Source organism: Meles meles, chromosome 1 (assembly GCF_922984935.1).
Source record: "Meles meles chromosome 1, mMelMel3.1 paternal haplotype, whole genome shotgun sequence".
NCBI classification, from domain to species: Eukaryota; Metazoa; Chordata; class Mammalia; order Carnivora; family Mustelidae; genus Meles; species Meles meles.
In genome coordinates, this window is record NC_060066.1 from 101,848,884 (window position 1) to 101,868,303 (window position 19,420).

At 35.3% G+C, this 19,420-nt stretch overlaps 1 protein-coding gene across 1 annotated transcript in view; it reads right to left on the reverse strand.

Moving 5' to 3' along the window:
* SNTG1 (syntrophin gamma 1) overlaps positions 1–19,420 on the reverse strand; it is a 1,017,962-nt gene that overhangs the window by 282,681 nt on the left and 715,861 nt on the right. Inside the window, exons 11-12 of the mRNA XM_045990984.1 lie at positions 12,767–12,869; positions 4,390–4,472 (exon numbers count right to left, since the gene is read on the reverse strand). Of these exons, the coding sequence (XP_045846940.1) occupies positions 4,390–4,472; positions 12,767–12,869 (186 nt within the window). The remainder of the gene's footprint in view (positions 1–4,389; positions 4,473–12,766; positions 12,870–19,420) is intronic.

Here is a 19,420-nt window from a genome sequence, read left to right on the forward strand (position 1 = left end):
AGTATAACAAGATAAAAGAGTTAAGCAATGGAATATTGAGGACAATGATAATCATTAATAGATGAATATAAGCTTTAGAAATCATGTTTCATAAGACTTCATAGTCTTATATGAACATATGAAATATAAAATATATTTTTAAAGATTTTATTTATTTATTAGCCAGAGATCACAAGTAGGCAGAGAGGCAGGCAGAGAGAGAGGGGGAAGCAGGCTCCCTGCCCAGCAGAGAGCCTGATGTGTGGCTAGATCCCCCAACCCGGGTTTCATGACCTGAGCTGAAGGCAGAGGCTTTAACCCACTGAGCCACCCAGGTGCCCCCTGAAATATAAAATATTTCATATATGAAAATACATGTGGGGGTGCCTGGGTGGCTTCGTGGGTTAAAGCCTCTGCCTACAGCTCAGTTCATGATCTCAGGGTCCTGGGATCGAGCTCCGCGTTGGGGGGGTCTCTTCTCAGCAGGGAGCCTGCTTCCTCCTCTCTCTCTCTGCCTACTCCTGATCTCTCTGTCAAATAAATAAATAAAATCCTCAAAAAAAGAAAATACATGTGATCTTTGGCATGTCTTTGATGTAGCATCTCAACTTGATACTTTCAAGAAACAAATTTGTCAAATGTCACTTTCTTTTATGTTTCCTTATAAAAAGTATGAAATAAGTCCCACTTCAGCTATTGAGTGAATCAACATTAATGTATTTCATTTTACAGATCTGTTATTTATAATGAGCTTTGAAGATTATTCATCCTTATTTAATTACGAAAATTGAATATAATTTTGTTCTCTATTTTTTCTTTAGTAGTATTTATTATTATATCTTAGAGTTATTTTTAATTATATATAAATGAGCTAAAATAATGGTTTTTATAGTTTAAGTGTCATAACTACTTTTTAAGAGTTTTATTCTTCAACATCAAGAATGTTGCTTTCTAGAATAGTAATAATGTGAGTGGGAAAAGTAATATTTACATAGTCTTTGCTTTAAAATAGATTCTTTGCCCCAAACCTAACACAACTCAAGGTATATTGCCATGCAACAATCTCAAGAACAATCATTATACCAAAATAGAATGGGCTATAGAGCAAAATGCTAATCCATATTTTGTAAGGACTTGGCATAAAAAGTATTCAGTAAAGGTATACGGTTAAGAAAACTTTTTCTCAGAATCTGGTTAGCTAATTATCTGAACTTGAGTCTCCTGGTGAGCACCAAACAAATTCTGTTCTTACACATTGGCTGCAAACCAGAGGACTCTTGTATACTCTAAAATCAGTGACCTGGAGTCCTTAGATGGCTAGACTATATTTTTAGTAAGATGGTGGAGTAATGTTAATATATTTTCCCATATACTTAAAATGCTGTTTCAGAAAACAAAAATAGTGCATAGTTACTCAAAATTTGCTTCAGAGAATAATTAGCCTTAGTAATTAAAAAATGGGGTTACCTGGGTCCAGAATATAATTGAAGATTTAGACAGATCAGAGAATTGAATGTTTAAGAAGACTGTTTAGACTGTGCACATATTCTGTGGAAAAATGTTTCTCAGGTCATATTTCCTTCCTATTTGCCCTTGTTCATTGTTATTTAGTGAGAGATCAGAAGAAAACATGCCTTTAACTGCTCCTAATTTTAGAAATCTCTGGGTAGAAACGTCCTCCACTCTCCATACCTGCCTTCAAGCCTATCAAGACACAGAAGAGAAACACAGGATAGCACTGGCCAGGTAAGTCAGTGTGATCTGATGGGGCCTGAAGACTGACTTTCTTATAGGCATTAGAACAAAGATTTGGTTCATAGTCCCTCAATCTTTGTTGAACTCAATTAAATCAGATATTCAAAGTCCCTAGTAGCTCTTTCCTCTGATATCTAAATGTTAATGTCCATTATTCTTTTTCTGCTTCTATTATAGTTAATTTTATGCATTTGTCTATAGATCTGAATTTTAAACTTTTTGGGTCAGGACACACAATTAACTTCTCCCCATGGTATCTAGAAGAGTGTTTCCACAAAGCAGATACTCTGTAAAAATTTATTTAATTGAAGCACATTACTTTTTTTAATTTTAATATACTTTATTTCAATTTACATATGTCTTGGTTCTTATTCTCTAAAATCATGATATTATGAATTGCCCTGCACCTAAAGATCTTCAGCAATGGCAAAATAGTGCTCAATCCTAATGCTAAAAATGAAAATAAAAGTCCCTCTTGAAAATAAAAAGACATAATTCCTGTAAGGGAAATTTATAATTATATTTTAAATTTTATATAGAGGGATTTATGTGGAAGAGTTATGTTGTAGAATTACTCAATGATTTTATTGCTTAATCATACCTTTCTAAAGAAGACATGATATCAAGCAACAACATAGAGGCATCATTCACGAAATTAAATCCACAGATGTTTTTATGTGTTAACGAGATGAGTTATTAAAAGAAGAAGCAGCAGCAGACTGATTCTTAGCCATAGCACTTCTATGTTGACTTCTCTGCTTCTCATTATTATAGAGGCATCCAAGGGTATAGGATGAGAATTAGATTAAAAATATGACTAAACAGCTTCTGCCTATTCTGAAGTAAAAGAACTCGTCCTTTCTGTCTGAGGAGCAGAGTTGAGATGGGGACTTTTGTTTCAATGATATGTGAAGGGAAAGTTCTCAGGATAAACCTGTGATGACTGAGGAAAGCATTGGATGAGACAGGAACAACCTTGGCAGAGATGTGGGTTCCTGAAGGTCTTAAACTGTTGGCTGCAACCACCTAAGAGGGAGTAGTGACTCCAGAGAAGTCAACAGTGAATGGGGTGGGTTGGGGGCGGGAGATGTGGGGTGGGGAGTGTGATGGTGTGGTTTGGTAACCCACTCACAGCGGCTGAGGATAGGTCTGCTCAGTAAAGCGGACTGGAAAAACATCGCAAGCACCAAGAGCATCTAAATAGTAAGGAAAGAAGGTGAGTAGTTTCTGAAGTAAAATGTAAAGTTTTGGTTGGAGATTGTAAGAAGTCTGTAGTATTAAGAAGCATGCTAGTGGCAGCACAGAATGTATATATTCATTGATTCATTAGGAAAGCAATGTTTAAGTCACTAAGATCTTGCCGTCTTCTGAAGAGCAGTGTTTTAAATATTATCTATAATGTGACAATTATTTCTCTGGCAACAAAAATAAAAGAGAAGATCAGATGAAATACACTCAGATGTGGTTGGTTTGTGAGGATAGAGATAACCCTTGGTCTTGCCAAGGTTTGAGAACAAAGAAATAATAAAATTTAAAAAGACTTGGGTACCTAAGGTATACAGTTAAGGAATAGTAGTGGTGCACTGAGGTACAATGAAGGCTGAAGATCCTCAAAAGGAGTACTTTGAGGTAAAAATGCCACAGTGTGGTCAAGAATTTCAAATGAAAGATGAATCTTACAAGGCAGAAGTGATATGTGTTTTCTACATATCCTAATATGTAGAACAGAAAAATAAAACTCTATTTAATATCAGCACCACTGTTATTCTTCATCATGTTTGTGATCTCAGGGGAAATTTGTTAGACTCACATATAACCTGAGAGAACTGTTTTGACTTTAGCATGTGTAAACATTTTGAAGGGTGAAATACAAGGTGTTCCAAACATATTTACAAAAAAAAAAATCCAAAAAACAACAACAAAAAAAACCTTGTTTCCTTCACATTATAATTGGAAAAGAAAATTTAACATTTTATTAAATATATAAAAAACAAATATGCCAATTTTATCAATGATTAAGTACATCTATAGTTTAACATTTGTGACATTTTAACAAGATGTTAGACTATTCTCTCTTTGCATTAATTTCCTGGTATGCCTGCAGATTGTTAAGAAATCCTACCAAATGGAAAATTAAATGGCTACTTTCAGCTAAATTATTTCAAAAGAAAAATGATAAAAATCATGTCAAATCACTTAGAGCATGAAATTACATACAATATGCACTGTTATAAAATGATTATGTGATGTTATGTGTGATCTCATGAAATTAAGTCTCTGCAGCTTACAAAAGGCTTAATGCAGACCCTAGAGGAGAAAAATGACATTAAAAAATAACTGTTATAAAAAATAACCTTAACTCCTAACGTTTAAAGGATGAGGCAAACAAGGATTTAAGTATATCAGAGCAATGAGAGTCATTAGCAGTTTTTGCAAACTGTGATTATTCATATATATATAATATATAATATATATTCATATGTAATATATATTTATATATAATATATATTATATATTCATATGTAATATATATTTATATATAATATGTAATGTATTCATTTATATATTGTATGTTTCATGTATGTATATATATAACTCTTTTCCTTTCTTTGTGTTATCTCCTTATTTATCTGAACTATGCCTTGGTCATCTTACTGTATTGTTGGGATGATAGTTGAGATGCAAGCCACTATCACAAAGAGGAGAGGAGGTGCCACTGCTCTGGTCACTTGGAGCACCTGTAGAAAAACATCACAACATCCCACTGGTTAGAACACCAAAATATTCTAGACAGATGCATTCTACATTATATATTTCCATATACTCAGTAATGTCAAGAAAATCAATTAGTAAAATTAATTTTAGTTTCATTTATATCAAAGCTGGAGTTTTGCAAGTAAGCTAAGTGACTAAAGTGGGACCTTGAAAGAGAACCATGTATTGATCTTTGATTTCAGAAATATTGCAAGGCTTTATTAAATAAAAACATATAACCTTAAAAAATTATTATTTCATTTCATTATCCAAAGTGACCTACACTTATGAACCATACTTATAATTGTCCAGAATGTGGTTTGTCTACAGAGATTCTATTTATTATCATGTCTCAATGTATGAGGAAGTCATATTTTTAGATACCATAATTTTCCATGATTCAAAAAAAGTTTATACGGTTTCTTTATACACTTGATCTTAGCGAAAAGACCAAGAAGTGATACATATGGCCTCCTTATAAATGCTCTTGGTATACGCTATAATTGGAAGTAACTTCGTTCATGTTACCTAACTGGTGCACTTGAAACTGAAATATTTCATATCAGAGTCTCATAAGAAATCTAATAATATCTTTCTTTAAATATGAGTAATATATGTCTTAAACTGAGATTTGACAATTCAGTATTTGTTACAGTTAGGATTAGAATACATATTTCTTGATTTTTTATTCTTTTTTTGAAAAACATGATATATTTTAAATGTGATATTTTAATACAAAAGCATATTACTTTAAGATGTATACCCACTTTGAACAGAATAAAATGATATGTCAAATTCTGTGACAGATCAAAGCAGTCTTTTGAGTGAAATTCAAAGATTTAAATGTATGCATAAAAGAAAGGTACAAACTCAATGACGTATGTTTTCATCTTAAGAAGTTAGATATGAGGGCGCCTGGGTGGCTCAGTGGATTAAGCCGCTGCCTTCGGCTCAGGTCATGATCTCAGGGTCCTGGGATCGAGCCCCGCATCGGGCTCTCTGCTCCGCAGTGAGCCTGCTTCCTCCTCTCTCTCTGCCTGCCTCTCTGCCTACCTGTGATCTCTGTCTGTCAAATAAATAAATAAAAAATCTTTAAAAAAAAAAAAAGAAGTTAGATATGAAAAAGCAAATTGAATCAAAGTAGAAGACAGAAAATAAAAAAAAAAAGTGAAAAAGAGTAAGACTGGAACAAAATAACAGAAAAACTAACCAATACAAAAATGGGTTCATTGGAAAGATTAATAAAGCTTATAGCAAAAACAATGTAGAAAAAGAGTGAGAAAATACAAGTTATTAATATCAGGAATGAAGAAGGTGGAATTACTGTAGCCAAAAAAAATTTAAAAGGAATAATAGAAGGATATGATGAAAAATTTCATGCAAATAAAATCATAACTCAGTTAAAATGGAAAAAAATCTTGAAAAACATTTTACCAAAATTTATAAAAGAAGAAAAAAGTATCAGAAGAAGTCCTATAAGAATTCAAGAGATTGCGGCACCTGGGTGGCACAGTGGTTAACCCTCTGCCTTTGGCTCAGGTCATGATCTCAGGGTCCTGGGATCGAGTCCCAAATTGGTCTCTCTGCTCAGTGGGGAGCCTGCCTCCCCCTCTCTCTGCCTGCCACTCTGCCTACTTGTCATCTCTGTCAAATAAATTAAAAATATCTTTTAAAAAAAAGAATTCAGGAGATGAATTTGTACAAAATAAAAACTGTAATTCTAGGCTTAGGTTGCCTTTTGGTGAATTAATTAAAATTATTTAAGAAAAATATACTATTACTGGTAAGGAAAATCTTTATGGAAATAAAGGAGGAGTTGCATTCCACAAGTTACACAAAAACATTAAAAGCCCTAGTACCAAAACCATACTAAAACACTACAAAAGTGTATATATGGATATCACTCATGAACATATTTTTTTTAAGTTTTTCTTATGTATTTATTTATTTAAGAGAGAGAGCATGAACAGGGGGTGAGGGAGAGGGAGAAGCAGGCTCCCTACTGAGCAGGGAGCCCAATGCTGCCACTTGATCCCAGGACCCTGTGATCATAACCTGAGAAGAAAGGACATGCTCAAATGACTGAGCCACCAAAGTGCCTCTGAACATATATATATATTTTTTTTAATTTATTATTTATTTTTATATAATATTTATATATAAATAATATAATAAATTATATTTATTTTATATATAAATATTATATATAAATAATATAAATATTATATATATTTTAAAGTCTTAATATATTAGCAAATGAAAACCAGCAATATATAAAGAAAAAATCTTAACATTTCCTGATCGGTGGTGTTTATCCTAGGAATTCAAGCTTAATTTGGCATTGAAAATAAATATTTAAAAATTCACCATATAAACCTTCTCCAGAATAGACCACATACTGGGTCACAAATCAGGGCTCAACCGATACCAAAAGACCGACATTATTCCCTGCATATTCTCAGATCACAATGCTTTGAAACTGGAGCTCAATCACAAGAAAAAGTTTGGAAGGAACTCAAACACCTAGAAGCTAAAGACCATCTTGCTTAAGAATGCTTGGATCAACCAGGAAATCAAAGAAGAACTTAACAATTCATGGAAACCAATGAGAATGAAGACACTTTGGTCCAAAACCTATGGGATACATCAAAGGCAGTCCTAAGGGGGAAATACATAGCCACCCAAGCCTCCCTCAAAAAAACTGAAAGATCCAGAATACACGAGCTGTTTTACACCTTAAAGAACAGGAAAATCAACAACATATTGAGCCAACTCCACACACAAGAAGGGAAATAATCAAGATTAGAGCCGAGATCAATGAGATAGAAACTAGAGATACAGTAGAACATATCAAAGAAACTAGAAGCTGGTTTTTTGAAAGAATCAATAAGATCGATAAACCATTGGCCACACTAATCCAAAAGAAAAGAGAGAAGACCCAAATTAATAAAATTAAGAATAAAAGGGAGAGATCACAACTAACACCAAGGAAATAGAAACAATCATCAGAAATTATTATCAATAGTTATATGCCAATAAGTTAAGCAACCTAGATGAAATGGATTAATTCCTGGAAAACTATGAACTTCCAAAATAGAACCAGGAAGAAACTGACAACCTGAATAGACCAATATCTAGTAACGAGATTGAAGCAGTGATCAAAAATCTCCCAAAAAATAAGAGTCCAGTACCTGATGGATTTCCTGGGGAATTCTACCAAACTTTCAAAGAAGAAATAACACCTATTCTCCTGAAGCTGTTTCAAAAAATTGAAGCAGAAGGAAAACTTCCAGACTCTTTTTGTGAAGCCAGCATTACCCTGATCCCCAAACCAGGCAAAAACCCCACCAAAAAGGATAATTTCAGACCAATATCCCTGATGAATATGGATGCTAAGATTCTCAACAAGATTCTAGCTAATAGGATCCAACAGCACATTAAAAAGATTATCCACCATGACCAGGTGGGATTCATCCCTGGGTTGCAAGGGTGGTTCAAAATTCGCAAATCAATGTGATAGAACAAATCAATAAGAGAAGAGAGAAGAACCACATGGTCCTCTCAATTGATGCAGAAAAAACATTTCACAAAATCCAGCATCCATTCACGATGAAAATCCTTCAAAGTATAGGGACAGAGGTAATATTCCTCAACTTCATAAAATCTATCTATGAAAAACCCAGAGCAAATATCATCCTCAATGGGAAAAAGCTGAAAACCTTCCCTTTGAGATCAGGAACATGACAAAGATGCCCACTCTCACTACTCTTGTTCAAAATGGTATTAGAAGTACTAGCAAGAGCAATCAGACAACAAAGAGAAATAAAAGGTATCCAAATTGGCAATGAAGAAGACAAACTCTCTCTCTTCGCAGATGACATGAAACTTTATATGGAAAGTGCAAAAGACTCCACTCCCAAACTACTAGAACTCATACAGCAATTCCATAATGTGGCAGGCTACAAAGTCAATGTACAGAAATCGGTTGCTTTCTTATACACTAACAATGGAAATACAGAAAGGGAAATTAGAGAACCAATTCCATTTACTATAGCACCAAGAACCACATGACACCTGGGAATAAACCTAACCAAAGAGGTAAAGGATCTGTACTCGAGGAACTACAGAACACTCATGAAAGAAATTGAAGAAGACACAAAAAGATGGAAGACCGTTCCATGCACATGGATTGGAAGAATAAACATTGTTATAATGTTGATACTGCTTCAAGCAATCTTTACTTTCAATGCCATTATGATCAAAATTCCACGGGCATTTTTCAAAGAGCTGGAGCAAACAATCCTAAAATTTGTATGGAATCAGAAGAGACCCCGAATTGCTAAGGAAATGTTGAAAAAGAAAAACAAAACTGGGGGCATCACGTTGCCTGATTTCAAGCTTTACTACAAAGCTGTGATCACCAAGACAGCATGGTACTGGCATAAAAACAGACACATAGACCAGTGGAACAGAGTAGAGAACCCAGATATGGACCCTCAACTCTAAGGTCAAATAATCTTCAACAAAGCAGGGAAAAATATGCAGTGGAAAAAAGACAGTCTCTTCAATAAATGGTGCTGGGAAAATGGAGAACTATATGTAGAAGAATGAAACTCGACCATTCTCTTACACCACACACAAAAGATAAACTTGAAATGGATAAAAGATCTCAACATGAGGCAAGAATCCATCAGAATCATGGGGGAGAACATAGGCTGTAACCTCTTCAATACTGGCCACAGCAACTTCTTTCAAGATATGTCTTCAAAGGCAAAGGAAACAAAAGCAAAAATGAATATTTGGGACCTCATCAAGATCAAAAGCTTCTGCACAGCAAAGGAAACCATCAACAAAACAAAGATGCAACCCACAGAATGGGAGAAGATATTCACAAATGACAGTACAGACAAAAGACTGATATCCAGGATCTATAAAGAACTCCTCAAACTCAACGCACACAAAACAGATAATCATGTCAAAAAATAGAAAACATGAACAGACACTTCTCCAATGAAGATATACAAATGGTTATCAGACACATGAAAAAATGTTCATCATCACTAGCCATCAGGGAGATTCAAATCAAAACCACATTGAGATACCACCTGACACCAGTTAGAATGGCCAAAATTAACAAGACAGGAAACAACGTATGTTGGAGAGGATGTGGAAAAACGGGAACCCTCTTACACCTTTGGTGGGAATGCAAGTTGGTGCAGCCACTTTGGAAAACAGTGTGGAGATTCCTTAAATTAAAAACAGAGCTTCCCTATGACCCTGCAATTGCACTACTAGGTATTTACCCCAAAGATAAAGACATAGTGAAAAGAAGTACCATCTGTACCCCAATGTTTACAGCAGCGATGGCCACAGTTGCCAAACTGTGGAAAGAACCAAGATGCCCTTCAACGGACAAATGGATAAGGGAGATGTGGTCCATATACACTATGGTGTATTATGCCTCCATCAGAAAGGATGAATACCCAACTCTTGTACGACATGGACAGGACTTGAAGAGATTATGCTGAGTGAAATAAGTCAAGCAGAGAGAGTCAAGTATCATATGGTTTCACTTATTTGTGGAGCATAAGAAATAACACAGAGGACATGAGGAGATGGAAAGGAGAAGGTAGTTGGGAGAAATTGGAGGGGGAGATGAACCATGACAGACTATGGACTCTGAAAAACAATCTCAGGGTTTTGGAGGGGTGGGGGTGGGAGGGTGAGCCTGGTTGTGGGTATTATGGAGGGCACGTATTGCATGGAACACTGGGTGTGGTACATAAACAATGAATTCTGGAACACTAAAAAGAAATTTAAAAAATAAATTAATTAATTAAAAAATTAAATAGGGGAGCCTGGGTGGCTCAGTGGGTTAAAGCCTCTGCCTTCAGCTCAGGTCATGATCCCAGGGTCCTGGGATAGAGCCCTGAACTGGGCTGTCTGCTCAGCAGGGAGCCTGCTTCCTCCTCTCTCTCTGACAGCTTCTCTGCCTACTTGTCATCCTTGTCTGTCAAATAAATCAATAAAATCTTAATAAATAAATAAATAAATAAATAAACATTCACCATATAAGCAGAATTAAAAGATAGATTAAAAATATGATATTTCAATGGATGTAAAAAAAATTGTGACAGTTCAACATCGTTATGTTAAAAAGAAAATGAAAAATCCTCAGTAATCCAAGAATAAAAAGAACACTTCCTCAACCTAATTAAGGACATGTGTGAGTACCTACAGCTAATATAATACTTAATGGTAAAAGACTGGAAATTTCTCCTCTAATATCTTGAGCAAGAAAAAGATATCCACTCTCAATATATTATATAACAATTTACTGGAAGTCCTAACTATTGCAATAGGCAAGAAAAGGAAATTTTTAAAATGTGGATTGGAAAGAGTTAGAATTCATTATTTACAGATAACATAAGTGAAAAGCCTTAAAGAATATATCAAAAATCCTACAGAAGTAATAGAAAGTTAAGCCTATGATGCAGAATATGTGCGTGTATAAAAATAAACTGTATTTCTATGTGTTAGCAACAGTAACTGGAAAATAAATTTCTTAATACCATTTATGGTAGAATAAAAATGCTTAAAAATAAGTTTAATGAAAGTTAAAATAAGTTAAGTTAAAAATAAATTTAATGAAAAATGATATTCAAGACCTCACTAAAAACACTAAAATGTTGCTAAGAAAAAATTAAAACATAAATAAATGGAAAGATATATAATGTTCATGAATTGAGAGATTTAAAGTTATTAATGTATTCTCAAAATTATCTATAAATCCAACTTAGTCCCATTCAGAATCATAATTGGATTTTGTAGAAATTGATGTGTTATTTCTAAAATATATGCAGTGATATAAAAGATCTAGAATAGCTAAATAATCTTGAAAAATTGCAAAATGGGAAAATGTGATTAACACTGTAGTTACAGTGAAAGAATAGACACAAAAATTAATGGAAATAAGAAAGTCATTTATTGATTCTAAATTTCTCACTTAGACACAAAAAGTAATTAATATAAGATGTATTCTAAACTTAAACATAAAAGCCAACCTGATAAAGCTTCTAGGAAAAACGTACGGGAATCTCTTTGTAACCATGGGATAGGCAAATATTTCTTAGAGGATATATAGAAAACAGTAACCATTTGCAAAAGAACAAAAATCTCACAGTTCCTTTGTGCCTCTTTCCAATAAATAACACTCCTAGAAACAGCCATTAATTTAATTTCTTAGTTATCATTTCTTTTCGCTTCTTCTAGAACTTTTTTAGAATGGAATCATACTTTATTTACTCTTTTATGTCTGTCTTATTTCATAATGAAAGTCACCTGTGTTACATATTTCAGATGTTCATTTACATTGCTGTGTAATATTCCATTTGATGAATATACTGAAGTTTGCTAATCACTCTCCTATTGATATAGAACAGAGCTGTTTCCTGTAATTTGTCACTACGAATAAAGCTATTATGAACATTCTTGCATAAAGATTTTGAAAGTCTTCCAATTTTATGTCACTACAATAAGCACTTAGGAGTAGAACTGCCAAGTCACCAGGTAGGTATATAATTAACTTGTTAACTAATTGATTTAAAGGCAAAAGATTTTTAAAAGATTTTTTTTTTATTTGACAGATGGAAATCACAAGTAGGCAGAGAAGCAGGCAGAGAGAGAGGAGGAAGCAGGCTCCCCGCTGAGCAGAGAGCCCGATGTGGGGCTGGATCCCAGGATCCTGGGATCATGACCTGAGCCGAAGGCAGAGGCTTTAACCCACTGAGCCACCCAGGCGCCCCTAAAGGCAAGAGATTTTTAAGTAACTTTTATAAATTTCCACATGGACTGGTATTTCCTTCAATCTCCCTAACCTCATCAGATGACTTAAGTGATAATGCTTGCTTAGCAAGTCCAGTAGTCAAATAAGAGTATATAATTCTATAAGTTAGATAAAATATATTAATCAAATATATGAATGAGATATAATAGAGATACAAAATGTATGTAGTTGATATGATACTTCTTTTTTAATAAATAATGTCTCCAATTATAGGTTAGCAAATAACTGTAAATGTGCTGAATACATTCTGAAAAAAAAATAACATCTGCTCCCTTTGCATGAGCATTCATAGAATGCTTTGTGATACAAAAATATTTGTATTCAAGCAGAAACCCCAACTTTAAAAAAATTACCAGTTACTGTTAGGAAATAATGGTTTAGAAAATAAATATGATGATGTGAACATTTTACCTATTCTTCATAAATGCTTACATGCACAATCTTCATTCAGTGGGAGTTTGAGGAAAGCAGGTGATCTTTTTAAAAATGACACTGTTAGGGTCACTTCTTCTCCAGCATTCCGAAGCACCTGAACCTAAAATAAAACAGGACAAAAATGATACTGTTATCAGTATGGTAACAAAGTATTTTCTATGGTTACAAAACCTTGAAAGATTTGTTCTTTTCCACCTCTCTTTTTTCTGTAGTGGTCAAAAATACTTTACTAAAGATAGAGGGAATGGATTATGTAATATTGTAGGAATATAGCCATCATGTTCTTCCTCTTCCCAATATTTGGTGGTCCCCTGTTCACTCACAATGTCATCATAGTCCATTCATACTTGCAGAGGTCTCTTAGTATATGGTATATATTAGGCAATATGAGAGATTATGACATCTACAGAAAGATGCAGTGCTCAAGCCACTGTGTCATTAATTTCATAATATATATTGAACTTCTATTATATACCACTTGGAGATATAAAAATAAATGACCCTCCAGATGTTGATGAAAGAGCAAATTCAAACTAAACAAAATTGGCACAATTCAGTCAAACACATTTGCAAAAAATATAAAAAAGGTATTATTTTCCTATTATATCATTGCATATTTTATTTCCCTTTCCGTGAAGACTTGGAATAATGGTGGAGACTGTTATCATTGACTCTCGATGCTTTTTAAATTATAGAATTAATAGGTCTACTTCTACCACTTTTTTTTCCAATAACTTTTTAAATTTATTTATTTTTTCAGTGTAACAGTATTCATTGTTTTTTCACAACACCCAGTGCTCCATGCAAAACGTGCCCTCCCTATTACCCACCACCTGTTATCCCAACCTCCCGCCCTTGACCCTTCAAAACCCTCAGGTTGTTTTTCAGAGTACATAGTCTCTTATGGTTCGCCTCCCCTTCCATTTTTTTTTTTTATAAACATATAATGTATTTTTATCCCCAGGGGTACAGGTCTGTGAATCGCCAGGTTTACACACTTCACAGCACTCATGATAGCACATACCCTACCCAATATCCATAACCCCCTCCCCCTCTCCCAACCCCACCTCCCCCCAGCAACCCCGAGTTTCTTTTGTGAGATTAAGAGTCATTTATGGTTTGTCTCCCTCCCAATCCCATCATGTTTCATTTATTCTTCTCCTATCCCCCTAACCCCCCATGTTGCATCTCCACATCCTCATATCAGGGAGATATTTGATAGTTGTCTTTCTCCGATTGACTTATTTCACTAAGCATGATACCCTCTAGTTCCATCCACGTCGTCGCAAATGGCAAGATTTCATTTCTTTTGATGGCTGCATAGTATTCCATTGTGTATATATACCACCTCTTCTTTATCCATTCATCTGTTGATGGACATCTAGGTTCTTTCCATAGTTTGGCTATTGTAGACATTGCTGCTATAAACATTCAGGTACACGTGCCCCTTCGGATCACTATGTTTGTATCTTTAGGGTAAACACCCAGTAGTGCAATCGCTGGGTCATAGGGTAGTTCTATTTTCAACATTTTGAGGAACCTCCATGCTGTTTTCCAGAGTGGTTGCACCAGCTTGCATTCCCACCAACAGTGGAGGAGGGTTCCCCTTTCTCCGCATCCTCGCCAGCATCTGTCATTTCCTGACTTGTTAATTTTAGCCATTCTGACTGGTGTGAGGTGATATCTCATTGTGGTTTTGATTTGTATTTCCCTGATGCCGAGGGACGTGGAGCACTTTTTCATGTGTCTGTTGGCCATCTGGATGTCTTCTTTGCAGAAATGTCTGTTCATGTCCTCTGCCCATTTCTTGATTGGATTGTTTGTTCTTTGGGTGTTGAGTTTGCTAAGTTCCTTATAGACTTTGGATACTAGCCCTTTATCTGATATGTCGTTTGCAAATATCTTCTCCCATTCTGTCAGTTGTCTTTTGGTTTTGTTAACTGTTTCCTTTTCTGTGCAAAAGCTTTTGATCTTGATGAAAACCCAATAGTTCATTTTTGCCCTTGCTTCCCTTGCCTTTGCCGTTGTTCCTAGGAAGATGTTGCTGTGGCTGAGGTCGAAGAGGTTGCTGCCTGTGTTCTCCTCAAGGATTTTGATGGATTCCTTTCTCACATTGAGGTCCTTCATCCATTTTGAGTCTATTTTCATGTGTGGTGTAAGTGATCCAATTTCATTTTTCTGCATGTGGCTGTCCAATTTTCCCAGCACCATTTATTGAAGAGGCTTGGACATTCTTGGCATTGGACAATTCTTTCCTGCTTTGTCGAAGATTAGTTGACCATAGAGTTGAGGGTCGATTTCTGGGCTCTCTATTCTGTTCCACTGATCTATGTGTCTGTTTTTGTGCCAGTACCATGCTGTCTTGATGATGACAGCTTTGTAATAGAGCTTGAAGTCCGGAATTGTGATGCCACCAACTTTGGATTTCTTTTTTAATATTCCTTTGGCTATTGGAGGTCTTTTCTGGTTCCATATAAATTTTAGGATTATTTGTTTCATTTCTTTGAAAAAAAATGGATGGTATTTTGATAGGGATTGCATTAAATGTGTAGATTGCTTTAGGTAGCATAGACATTTTCACAATATTTATTCTTCCAATCCAGGAGCATGGAACATTTTTCCATTTCTTTGTGTCTTCCTCAATTTCTTTCATGAGTACTTTATAATTTTCTGCATATAGATTCTTAGCCTCTTTGGTTAGGTTTATTCCTAGGTATCTTATAGTTTTGGGTACAATTGTAAATGGGATGGACTCCTTAATTTCTCTTTCTTCTGTCTTGTTGTTGGTGTACAGAAATTCACCACGATCAAGTGGGATTTATTCCAGGGCTGCAGGTTGGTTCAACATCCGCAAATCAATCAATGTGATAGAACACATTAATAAAAGAAAGAACAAGAACCATATGATACTCTCAATAGATGCTGAAAAAGCATTTGACAAAGTACAGCATCCCTTCCTGATCAAAACTCTTCAAAGTGTAGGGATAGAGGGCACATACTTCAATATTATCAAAGCCATCTATGAAAAACCCACCACAAATATCATTCTCCATGGAGAAAAACTGAAAGCTTTTCCGCTAAGGTCAGGAACATGGCAGGGATGTCCATTATCACCACTGCTATTCAACATAGTACTAGAAGTCCTAGCCTCAGCAATCAGACAACAAAAAGAAATTAAAGGCATCCAAATTGGCAAAGAAGAAGTCAAACTATCACTCTTCGCAGATGATATGATACTATATGTGGAAAACCCAAAAGACTCCACTCCAAAACTGCTAGAACTTGTACAGGAATTCAGTAAAGTGTCAGGATATAAAATCAATGCACAGAAATCAGTTGCATTTCTGTACTTCTACCACTTTAAATAATGTCAAGTTCTTCAAAAATTGTATCAAGGAAAATGTAAGAAATACTAAAAGAAATACAGGGAGCTGAGGAGTTATCTATAACAAACATACCTAGAAAAGATATAGGTGTACTTATAATTTGGATATCTCACATCAACTAAGAGGAGAATTACAAATAATTAGTGGGGAGACAATTAATAAACATTGGAACACAGTTTGTGATTAAACATCTAGAAAAAATGCTCCACCCAGTCATTAGGAATTGACTATCAAAATGATTTAGAATGACTTCTGCTCTGGAGAAGATGGCTTGGCTTCTTCATCTTTCCCTTCTCCCCCTCAGTAATTATAAACACTCAAAAACCTGCAAGAAACAACTGAAAGGCAAGTCCAACTCTGAAAGGTAGAAAGAGAAAAGAACTGTTAGGGATCCCAGGATTGATGGAACAGCACAGAGGAAGGGTGTTTTAGAAATTTCCACTCAACAGAGAGATTTCTACCCAATGGTGGATTAAAGAGTTCTTTCGCCCACTTAGTTGCACCAGGGGGCCCAGCTTGAGAAAACTCCTTTCACATTCTTCAAACAGCATCCACAGATAACAGTGGGAAATCAATTAGACCAAAGAATACAAACAGTCTCTAAAAAGTACATTGCCAAAGGAACCAGAACCCACAAAATTAGACTAGGACCTGTATGGTAAATAGAGTGAATTCCTGCTAAAAAGGGGGAAAAGGGGGGGCGGGGAGCTTACATAAGAACCACAGGCTCAACGTAATAAGCAAAGTGGCTAGGATATGATAAAATAACATGTTTCACTAAGAACCAGGAGAACCACAATTTGAATGAGAAAAGATAGCTAACTCCAATTAGATAACTTACAAACTGGTATTATCTTATAAGGATTTTTAGAGCTGCTTTAATAAAAAAATGTCAGCAAGAAAGTACAAATTCTCTTGAATTGAATGAAAAATCACAAAATCTCAGCGAAGAAATACAAATTGTGAAAAAAGAACCAAATGAAAACTATAGAACTAAAAACAGCATTAACATAAAAAACAAACAAACTTATAGATTGAATCAATAATACAGTGAAGATGACAGAAGTTAAAATCAGTAAACTTGAGGACAGAACAATAAAACTCACCCACTCAAATGGAGGAAAAATAATATATTTCATCACATGTAAAAAAAAAGTTTAAAAAAATCAAACAAATAATCATCTTAATAGATTGCAAAGAATAATTTAATAAAATATATTTGATAAAAATTATAGAAAACTGAGTTTATAAAGTAGTGTCTTCATATTATAAAGAAGATATAGAAATTTCTTTAGGAGAAGAATAAATGAAACAAGATGGGATTGGGAGGGAGACAAACCATAAATGACTCTTAATCTCACAAAACAAACTGGGGGTTGCTGGGGGGAGGTGGGATTGGGAGAGGGGGAGCGGGCTATGGACATTGGGGAGGGGAGGCGAACCATAAGAGACTATGGACTCTGAAAAACAACCTGAGGGTTTTGAAGGGTCAGGGGTGGGAGGTTGGGGGAACAGGTGGTGGGTGATGGGGAGGGCACGTTTTGCATGGAACACTGGGTGTTGTGCAAAAAGAATGAATACTGTTACGCTGAAAAAATTAATAAAAAGGGAAAAAAAAAAAGAGACATCACCAATGGTGATTTATTGAGATATTTCTCTCTCAGCTCAGAAATGAGACAAAAATGTTTCCCTGTTTCCTGTTCCCCTTAATCTTTCTTCAGGTCTTACTGCAATAAGGCAAGAAAAGAACTAATAAAATGCACAAGAATTGAAAGAAGAAATGAAACTCATTATTCAGAGATAAGATAATTCTGAGCATAAGGAATCCTGGGGAATCTGTAGACATTCATTACATGAGACATTAGCAGTTGAGTTACTAAAGAAGTTCAGCATCAAATAGTATAGATACAAAGTAAAATGCTATCAGAATGAAAACCATACAGGTGCCTGAGTGGCAGTAGGTTAGCCTCTGCCTTCAGCTCAGGTGGTAATCTCAAGGTCCTGGGATCGAGCCCCACAAAGTGCTCTCTCAGCAGGGAGCCTGCTTCCCCCCCTCTCTGCTCTGCCTACTTGTGATCTCTCTCTGTCAAATAAATAAATAAAATCTTTATTAAAAAAAAATGAAAACCATAGGCCGAAAATGGAGTCATGCATGTTAAGCTATCACCAAACTAGAGCTTAATATCTAATTTAATTGCAGTTTCAACCTTTCCCAGAAATGTAATCTTAAATAGTCAGGAGTTTTCTGGTCAGCACCAAGGAGGTGATCTGTCACATGGTCCCTCTTCATTCCCCTAAAGGAAGATGAGGTAATCCATCTACTAAGACCCCTGCCTTTCCTCCTAAGGAAGGTGACCTTGCCTCAAACAAAACTTTCTTCCTTTTTTCTTTTTAAAATTTTTTTTGACAAACTGTCCCTTCCTATGTCTGTCTATAAAATTCTTCTGTTTTGTATAGAACCTGGGAGCTCCTTCCTAATTGCTAGATGGGATGTTGCCTTATTCATAAACAGCTTAACAAAATAAATTAGATTTTCAAGTTTACTTGTTTAAATTTTGCTTAATACCAATACAAAGGTCAACTGGTTTTGATTCAATATATACAAATATGAAATTAATTTTTAAATAATGGAAGCTTATGTTATGTCATGGATCATTAGATATAATACTGTAAAGGTATCTATTCCCTCCTACATTTCTTTTTTTTTTTTCATTGTTCTTCCATTTTATTTATTTTTTCAGCGTAACAGTATTCATTCTTTTTGCACAACACCCAGTGCTCCATGCAAAACGTGCCCTCCCCATTACCCACCACCTGTTCCCCCAACCTCCCACCCCTGACCCTTCAAAACCCTCAGGTTGTTTTTCAGAGTCCATAGTCTCTTATGGTTCGCCTCCCCTCCCCAATGTCCATAGCCCGCTCTTCCTCTCGCAATCCCACCTCCCTCCAGCAACCCCCAGTTTGTTTTGTGAGATTAAGAGTCATTTATGGTTTGTCTCCCTCCCAATCCCATCATGTTTCATTTATTCTTCTCCTATCCCCCTAACCCCCCATGTTGCTTCTCCATGTCCTCATATCAGGGAGATCATATGATAGTTGTCTTTCTCCGATTGACTTATTTCACTAAGCATGATACCCTCTAGTTCCATCCACGTCGTCGCAAATGGCAAGATTTCATTTCTTTTGATGGCTGCATAGTATTCCATTGTGTATATATACCACATCTTCTTTATCCATTCATCTGTTGATGGACATCTAGGTTCTT